This window comes from Garra rufa, chromosome 25 (genome assembly GCF_049309525.1).
Source record: "Garra rufa chromosome 25, GarRuf1.0, whole genome shotgun sequence".
Taxonomy (NCBI): domain Eukaryota; kingdom Metazoa; phylum Chordata; class Actinopteri; order Cypriniformes; family Cyprinidae; genus Garra; species Garra rufa.
Genome location: NC_133385.1, coordinates 9,081,282 through 9,090,989, shown reverse-complemented (window position 1 = coordinate 9,090,989; position 9,708 = coordinate 9,081,282). Strand labels below are relative to the sequence as shown.

General features: G+C 41.2%; 1 protein-coding gene across 1 annotated transcript; it reads right to left on the bottom strand.

Annotated features, from left to right (window-relative positions):
- Positions 1-238: 238 nt before the first annotated feature.
- On the bottom strand, positions 239-9,364 carry LOC141301943 (globoside alpha-1,3-N-acetylgalactosaminyltransferase 1-like). The gene is made up of 7 exons (XM_073832146.1): positions 9,286-9,364; positions 7,136-7,165; positions 7,009-7,044; positions 6,836-6,880; positions 1,270-1,302; positions 1,043-1,177; positions 239-927 (listed from the first exon to the last, which is right to left on the bottom strand). Exons 1-7 carry the CDS (start codon positions 9,342-9,344, stop codon positions 240-242), a joined length of 1,026 nt encoding a protein of 341 aa, XP_073688247.1. The 5' UTR covers positions 9,345-9,364; the 3' UTR covers position 239.
- Between the last annotated feature and the right edge of the window lie 344 nt (positions 9,365-9,708).

Genomic DNA, 9,708 nt, shown 5'->3' with positions numbered 1-9,708 from the left:
TTCAAAAAATCATACATTTACATACTTCTTCATATTCACATCAGAGGAACTTTTGTCTGTACTGGTAAGTTTTTTATCAAACTTCTGTAAGAGGATCTGCTTGCATCTTTGCAAGTATGTATGTACACATATGGGCCCAGGAAGATAGTAACCCACATCCATAAAGCTATGACCTCATTCTCGTCATTTGACACATTTCAGTAAAGTTGACTGTTTTTTAAAACTGGCAACAGTTGATACTAGTTTGGACGAACTTCAGCATAGTTTTTAGGTACATTAGCGAAGCGAACTATTTTTATTGGGGCTGCACCTTCACTGATGCCCCGCCACATATATTCAGGAGAGAGCAGTTTACTAGGTTTGTTCAAAAGGAAATATTTGTTCAAGTGAGACTCTTCCTGCCATACCGCCTCAATGGAGTTTGCAGCATCAATGTTCAGGTGCTCTTTGCAGGTTTTGGTGAGATTATGTACATCCTCCAGTGTGCCACCAAATGCAGCACCAGCATAATAATAATCACCTTCCCCAGCTGGAATGTATGCTAGAGACTCTGGTCTACGCTCATATGTGAACTGATTCCTAGGATAATCAAAGAGCCAAGGATGTATCACGCCTACCAGACGACCCAAAGACTCCGCACCCCAACGGCCATAGAACATGGTATCTACATCAAGGCAGAAAATATAGTCTGCCTTGCCGGCAAGTTTATTCTCTATTAGTTTTTCCAGCTTTTCCATCCTGTTCATACTGATGTCCTGCCATCTGTTCAAACTCTGAACCTTTAGAACTGTCAAACTACGGTTTTCACCCATCTTCACTTCAGGAACTGATTCTGGTTGATCTGTAAACAGGTAGAAATGCACTCGAAATCCAACAAAGTAATGCTGCTCTGCTGACTCCAGAAAATCCTTGATGAAACGCGTATATCTAACAAACAAAGAAAACAATTTTTCCTTTAATCATTACTATTTCAAGGAAAAACAGAGGAGGGGAAACAAATGAAAATTATTAATACAAGATGAGAGATGTCATGAAGACTTACTTTCCCAAAGCGAAGACAGTGGTGGCTATGGTGAGATTCTGTTGTTTGTAGATACAGTCGATCAGTGTAGTGTCAAAGGTTCCCTCCCAAATGATTGGAGCCGACCATGGTGTCACAGAAGCAACATCTGTCCGACTTCATTAAAAACACACAGCACATGTAATCATTTCAGTCAATAGTGGAAATGGGCTATAACAGCTATTACAGGTTGATACTAAATATCTCACCCTACCAACGCACTCGGCTGCTTGTACAACAACCTGTAATAAAAATAAATAAGCAGAAAGACCAACAGACATTTTATTGGTTCATGAAGTTGATAGCAGACATTTGAAACATGGGTTTCTCAGGTTTTTTATTCAACCCAGGCTCATTGGAAATACGTGCATCTACATACATTTCTGTAACACCGCAGTTACGTACTTTACTGGATGTTTTGTGGTTTTCAAAGTGAAATGCTCAGAGAGTTGAAAAAATCCCCTACACCAAACCCGACCCTAAACCTAACTGACAGTGTTACTAACAAATGCAAATGTGACAAAAAAAAAAAAAAAAAAAAAAAAAAAACTATTTGGTGATACAGCCGTGCTGTTTTTACTTCCTCATGCAGATTTGAGCTGCTTTGTCAAACAATAGTTTTACTGGGTTGGACCAAAGCTCTTCATCACTCAAGTGCACAACTCCGTATCACGTGAGCTCCTGAGCAAACTGACTGCATGTCCAAAAGTATTAATTTAAGTATTGCCAGTGTTTTCCCTGCCTTACTGAGCGTTTCATGATTCTGATTTGTTATTTTTGTATATGACCTCTGCCTGATTCCCTGTTTTCACGTCTTTTGGATTATCCTTTTGTATCGTTGACTGATTGGCTTGACTACTGTTATTGGACTTTACGCCTGGTTCTTCGACTCTGTTTTTTGGATACTGTTTTGGATTTGGTTGCTGCTTTTAATAAACTCCGCAAATGGATTCTACTTCAACTCCAGAGTCGTCAATGTTACAGAATACTTCGCCTACTCTACTCTACGCCTACTTCGAGTCCAGCGGAGGTTACCCAGCTGCAGACTGCTTATTCATCTCAAACCGAGGTGATTAAGTCTTACCAAGAACAACTGGATAAGCTGCAGGCCACAAACGAACATCTGACACACTATATTCGATCACTTCCACCTATCTCACCCCAGACGGTAAGACTGGCACAGCCAGATAAGTTTGATAGTTCTGCTAAACGTTGTCGGGGTTTCATACACCAGATCCGTACGTTCTTTGATGGCCAACCCGATCACTTTCATTCGGAGCTAGAAAAGTGTCATTTTATCATGTCTTTGCTGTCTGGGAGAGCGATCGACTGGGCTGCGGCAGTTTGGGAATCTGACGCTCATATTCGCGGCTCTTCGGAACACTTTTTGCAGCAGTTGTGCGAAGTTTTCGAGTATCCTGCGGGGGGCAAGGATATCTCAACCCAGCTGTTGCAACTCTCACAAGGAACGCGTACAGCTGCCGATTATGCGATAGAGTTTCGCACCATTGCTGCACAGAGCGGATGGAATGACATTTCATTGAAAGCAGTGTTCCAAAAGAGCCTGAATGCGGACCTGCAAACTGAGCTGGCATGCAGAGGTGAGGAGCTTACTTTTTCTGAGTTTGTTAACCTGGAGGTCAAGATTGATAATTTGCAACGAAATGTGCCCAAACGCAAGACCACGCGGTCAGCTCCATTTCCTGCACCTAGTTACCTGCCACCTGCTCCTCACTCTGTCGAACCTATGCAGTTTAACGCCACAAGTTTGACGGACGTAGAGAGAAAACGTCGCAGAGACCTGAATCTATGTTTCTATTGTGGTGAACCAGGCCATCATAATCTACAATGTCCACTCAAGACCCGGAAGCCATCAAGTTCAACTGACCGGTGAGTGTTGAAAGTTTTTCACTACAAGTTTTCAAGGCATTCACGCTTTCTGTTCAGATATCTACTGATAATGGTCTCATCTCATTAACAGCGCTGGTAGACTCAGGAGCGGCGCTGATCTCATAGAGAAACATCATATCAAAACCATTCCATGCATCCCTGCCATCGGCATCTCCACCGTTGACAACAAACTGGTTGATGGAGGTATCAAGAAACAAACCACCTCTCTAACTATGCAAATCGGACTGTTCCATCAAGAAACCATATCTCTCCACGTCATCAACTCACCTAAATATGAAGTAATCCTTGGATTCCCGTGGCTAGCAGCTCATGATCCTGGGATTTCCTGGCACCTCGGTGAGCTCAAGAAATGGTCTCCATTCTGCTGCCAATACCGTTTCAACCAAGATCTCACACATCCTTGCCTGACAACCAGCGTCGAAAGCCCTGAAAATCATCCAACACCTGCCATACCAGCCTGCTACCACGACTTACTGGAAGTCTTCAGCAAGACCAGGGCCACACAACTACCACCTCATCGTCCCTGGGATTGTGCTATCGATCTACTTCCCAATGCCATGCCACCAAAGAGTAAAGTGTACCCACTCACCATTCAAGAAGCTAAGGCCATGGAGGAATATATCAAAGAAGCCTTGAGTAATGGATTCATTCGTCCATCCACATCTCCAGCAGCTGCGGGGTTCTTCTTTGTAGAAAAGAAGGATGGAGGATTGCGACCATGCATCGATTACAGAGGTTTTCAACAATGTTACTGTAAAATTCTGTTATCCCTTGCCATTAGTGCCTTCAGCTCTAGAACAAAAAATCCAAAATCTACACCAAGCTTTACCTCAGAAGTGCCTATAATCTGATCCGGATTAAAGAGGGAGATGAATGGAAAACCGCCTTCCTCACCACTAGAGGGCGCTATGAATATCTTGTTATGCCGTATGGCCTTGTGAACGCTCCAGCTGTATTCCAGTCATTCATCAACGAAATCTTCAGGGACATTCTTAATCGATTCGTGATTGCCTACATAGATGACATCCTTATCTACTCCAAGACGGAAACTGAACATATAGAACATGTCAAGACTGTCCTGTCACACCTATTGGAGAATCAATTATTCGTAAAAGCTGAGAAGTGTGAGTTTCATGTTAAACAGACAACTTTCCTGGGCTACAATATTAGCCACCAAGGGGTCGAGATGGATGACTCTAAAATAAAAGCAGTCACATCATGGCCACAACCCTCAACTATCAAAGAACTTCAAAGATTCTTAGGATTTGCAAACTTCTACCGGAGATTAATTAGAAATTACAGCATCATAGCAGCACCTCTCACTTCACTACTCAAAGGAAAGACAGCTAAACTCAAGTGGACTGACCAAGCTCTCCAAGCATTCGCAAGGCTCAAAACAAGTTTCACCACTGCCCCAATCCTTAAACATCCTGATCCCGCACTGCCATTCGTCCTGGAGGTTGACGCTTCTGATTGCGGCATTGGAGCAGTCCTCTCTCAACGTCAGGGACACCCTGCCAAGCTCTACCCATGCGCCTTCTATTCACGTAAACTCTCAGCTGCTGAACGAAATTATGACGTGGGTAATAAAGAACTACTGTCTATGAAGTCTGCCATCGAAGAGTGGAGACACTGGCTAGAGGGTGCCATTCATCCGTTCCAGGTAATAACCGATCACAAAAACCTTGAATATGTCAAGTCCGCCAAAAGGCTAAATTCCCGCCAAGCACGCTGGTCCCTCTTCTTCTCACGTTTCCACTTTACAGTCACCTGCCGCACTGGCAGCAAGAATAGCAAAGCAGATGCCCTTTCCAGAAGATATGATCCAGCGAAACCAGAGTACACCGCCCAACCCATTATCAATCCATCACTTATTGTTGCCCCCATCAACTGGGACATCATGGAAGAGATTCAGCAGTCTGTAATCCATGAGCCAGCACCCGAGAATTGCCCCCCAACGAAACAGTATGTTCCTCAGGACCTCCGGCATAGAGTCATGCAGTGGGTACACACTTCATTAAGTTCAGGACACCCAGGGATTTCAAGGACACTCAAACTAGTACAAAATTCCTTCTAGTGGACCAACATGGCAAGGGAGGTAATAGACTACGTCAAAGCCTGCTCTGTGTGTGCTCAGTCAAAGACCCCCAAAGAATTACCGTCCGGTCTCCTTAAACCTTTACCCATTCCGCAACGACCTGGCCTTGACTTTGTTACGGATCTCCCACCTTCCAATTGATACACAACAATCTTTGTCATCATAGACAGGTTCTCCAAAGCATGTCGCTTGATACCATTAAAAGGATTACCCACTTCGATGGACACTGCTCAAGCCTTATTTCACCATGTCTTCCGATGCTATGGACTTCCAGAAGACATTGTGTCAGACAGAGGTACACAGTTCACTTCACAGGTGTGGAGATCCTTCTGTAAGCTGTTAGACATCAACGTCAGTTTCACCTCGGGTTATCATCCTCAGGCCAGTGGACAAGTTGAGAGACTTAACCAGGAGATCGGACGGTACCTCACAACTTACTGCAGCAGGGAGCAACACAGGTGGTCAGAGTTTCTTCCGTGGACCGAATATGCACAAAATTCCCTCACACATTCATCGACTGGACTCACCCCGTTTCAGTGTGTGCTTGGCTACCAACCCCCTCTTTTCGCGTGGTCAGGAGAACCTTCATCTGTCCCAGCAGTCAACGACTGGATACAGCGTAGCGAGAGCGTGTGGGACAGCGCTCATGTCCGCCTGCAGCGTGCTGTACACACTCAAGAGCTTCAGGCCAACCGACGTCGACGCCCACATCCTCCCTACCAACCTGGACAACGGGTGTGGCTCTCAACACGGGACCTCAAGTTACGCCTGCCAAGCAGAAAGCTCAGCCCACGGTATGTGGGCCTATTCAAGATTTTAAGACAAATTAATGATGTTACTTATCAGCTGGAACTGCCTGCAACCTACCGGATCTCTCCATCCTTCCATGTTTCCCTTCTTAAGCCAGTCCACCCGGATGCTGACACCAACACGGAGCGGCAAGAACCCCCTCCACCGCTGGATGTCGACGGGTCACCAGCCTACAAAGTGAACTTGCTCCTTGACTCAAGACGCCGCGGGGGTCAGCTCCAATACTTGGTGGACTGGGAAGGTTATGGGCCTGAGGAGAGGTCCTGGATCCCTGCTTCCAATATCCTGGATCCTGCACTAATTGAGGAGTTTCATAGAGCCAGACCTGATCGCCTTGCTCCACGACCACGAGGACGACCGCGTCGAGCACCAGGAGGTGCTCCTAGAGGAGGGGGTACTGTAACGCCACGCCAGCAGAGGGAGCAATCACCAGAATACTGACTGTCAGCACTCCCTCTGCTCTCCAGCTCCTTACTGAGCATTTCATGATTCTGATTTGTTATTTTTGTATATGACCTCTGCCTGATTCCCTGTTTTCACGTCTTTTGGATTATCCTTTTGTATCGTTGACTGATTGGCTTGACTACTGTTATTGGACTTTACGCCTGGTTCTTCGACACTGTTTTTTGGATACTGTTTTGGATTTGGTTGCTGCATTTAATAAACTCCGCAAATGGATTCTACTTCAACTCCAGAGTCGTCAATGTTACACCTCTAGTTTATTTCAGGTACGTTTTTTTATGTTTGCAGAAATGTAGAGGCACTATTTCCAGTGAGCCTATGTTGTTTTGATTTCCATCTATGCACTGAAGACATCATTTAACTCGCACTGCTTGTCTGATCAGAACCACAAAAACAACCATGAACCAAGAATGTTTGTCTTTAGCAGTAGTCCTCATTAATTATGGATCAATGTAAAAATAAAGTCACTTTTAAGAAGATGAAATTTTACACACCCTGGCGATGAGTGCAATGCAACAGTCTCTTGCTTCCATGTTAACCTGATAATAACAGAATAAAAGGCATTTACTAATATGAATTTGATTATATTGTGTAATATGTACATAAATACTAGCATTTGTTTTTTTGTGTTGAAGAGTGATGTATGTGTCTGCACATCATGACTCACTTGATGACGCCTTGTTCTATTATCTGCTGATTGCATCTTAAAACAGTAAAAAAAAGTAAACAATTCAGTAATGCAAACATCTCAAATCAAGAGAACAACACATACACTACATCTGCACTAAACTTACCTGTTTTGGATGTTGTTCAGGTAAATGACCCTGTAAAGAAAGACACAACTTCATGAGGAGAGAGCTAAATGTGTTTAATAACCTTAATAATCTTGATCTCAGAATGTACTTGTCATGTACACTGAAAATACAGAGTAATGAATTGCTTTATGCTGTAGAGTTAAAAATCAATCAGGACTTTTGCTTTCCTGCACCAAACCTATTGTTCGGCAATCCTACCACCCTTTATACTATGAGATACAACTTGAAAATACAATACAAATGTAGACATTTTTAAAGGGGGTCATAAAATGCAGTTTCAGAAATTTATAATATGTTTCACAAGGTTAGTTCATAATGATTTTTGGGATAACAATAAGGTGCATAAGCAGAATAGAGTGGCAATACTATGCTAAACACTTCATGTAAATACCACATGTCAAGCAGTAGTAATGTTACCAATTTTTGAGAAATAATACTGCATTATTATCACAACCCAAACACAAAAGGCAAACGATCTAATATTGCTGAAGAGTAATTACATACCCACTTAATACCATCCCAAACAACACAAGAATGATGAGAAAATTCTGACAGAGCAGCATTATTCCTGGAATATTCATGTCCACAGTTAGAGACTGAAGTGTGTTGTGGCAAAGGTACAGTATGAGACAAAAGTCTTTTGAACATTTTTTTTGTTGCAAGTCATAGTCATACAGTCATGGCTGCAGAGTGCGACCAAGAGAAATCAAACCCGGATGCTTCTGTTTCATCCAATCATAACACATTTTCAACATGTGTCCATTTAAGGTCCCCTAGTTTCTTTTTCTAATTTTGGAATGCAAAACAATTTCCTAGAAGCGAACTTAATACTTCTTGTCTTCACACATACATACATTTCCTGTTGGTCTTTTAGCACATCAACATAACTCAATTATACTCATGGAGAATTTTGACAGTTTAAAGAACGCTCTTTAGTAAAGCAAATAATGCCTATAATATTAAACGCATTTTCCTTACACTCCTCCCTTTTTATCAGTCTTTGATAACATAAAACAGAAATAATTGCACATCTTTTGAATGTTTTTGCTCAACATGTTAAAAAGTAAGCAGATATTAAGTAGACAGTCTACTAATACTCTGATGAGAGTTTGTAGACATATAGGTGCATATTACTTAGTGTCAACAGAATGTTCAAAAGAGACCATCAAAATAAAAAGTGTTACCAAAATTTTCTCCACTGACAAGGTATCATCTAAACATAATGGCCTTCTCTAACTATAATAACACCATTTACCAAGTTTTCTAGACAAACTCGAATACATTTTAAGAAATATCCGATGAGGATCCAATTAATCCTGCAATGTGCAATCCTGCAGTGATCATTACTGGTAGCATAAACTTAAGCAGTGATCAAAACCATTAACAAACACAGAATGATAGACGTTATCTATTTAATAACCAAATCTGATGTTGATAAACTGCACTTTAATCTTACCAGATACCCGATACTTATATTCCTTCCATCAGCAATATTCCTTCCTAACTAAACAACTAAAATACAACAAATTTTCCCCAGTTTTACCACATACTCATCATCTTCTCCTAGCATTCTATGTATAGCCTTCATGTTTTTAAAATCTTGTTTTCACACAATGGAAAATTGAAAAATGAATACCCCATAGTACACTGTAAAAAAATACAGTAGCAACATTTTAGGTTTTATGGATATAACTTAACTTTGAACTTAAAAAAAAACATAATTTCATTAACTGATGTAATGTTAAACTGACATGAAACTGAAATAATGCAATATTAATTTAATAACATTAGATATAACATACAACCCTAAATGTACACAGCTGAAAAAAACTAAGAAGAAACAAAAATCGTTCCAAAAACGGTATACATCGTAAAATTACATGAATGTCCAAAATTACTGGTAACCAATTAGTGGTCCTTTACTGTAGCATTTTTACAGTATTTTACTGTTAAAATAATGGTCATTTTTTACAGTGTACGCTAAATACTTAATATATTCCTCCTGGCCACATGTCAAGCAGTAATAATGTTACCAACTTCTGAGAAATAATACTGCATTATTATCACATCAATTCATGAGCCAAACACAAAGGCAAACAATCTAAAATTGCTTAAGAGTTATTACATACCCACTCAATACCATCCCAAACAACACAAGAATGATGAAAAAAATGTGACGGAGCAGCATTATTCCTGCAATACTCGTGTCCTCGTTGATATGACGTTAGAGACTAAAGTGCAAGTGAAAGGAATAAAGCAAGAGAAGTGTAGATAAAGGAAGTAGGAGTGTGTACTGTACATTTTAGTGTCACTTTCGAAACATATTTCAGTACGCAAAATGTGAAACTCATGAATTGTTTGTGATTTTGAACTCAATAGATGTAGTAAACAAAACAAGCAATAAATAAAAATGTGTGATTTGACTTAAAAAAAGAAACCTGTCTTACTGGCTTTTGACTGTGAAACAAACCTCGGTCTCACTTTACATTAGGTGGCCTTAACTACTATGTACTTACATTTAAATTAATCATTTGGTACAATGTACTTATTGT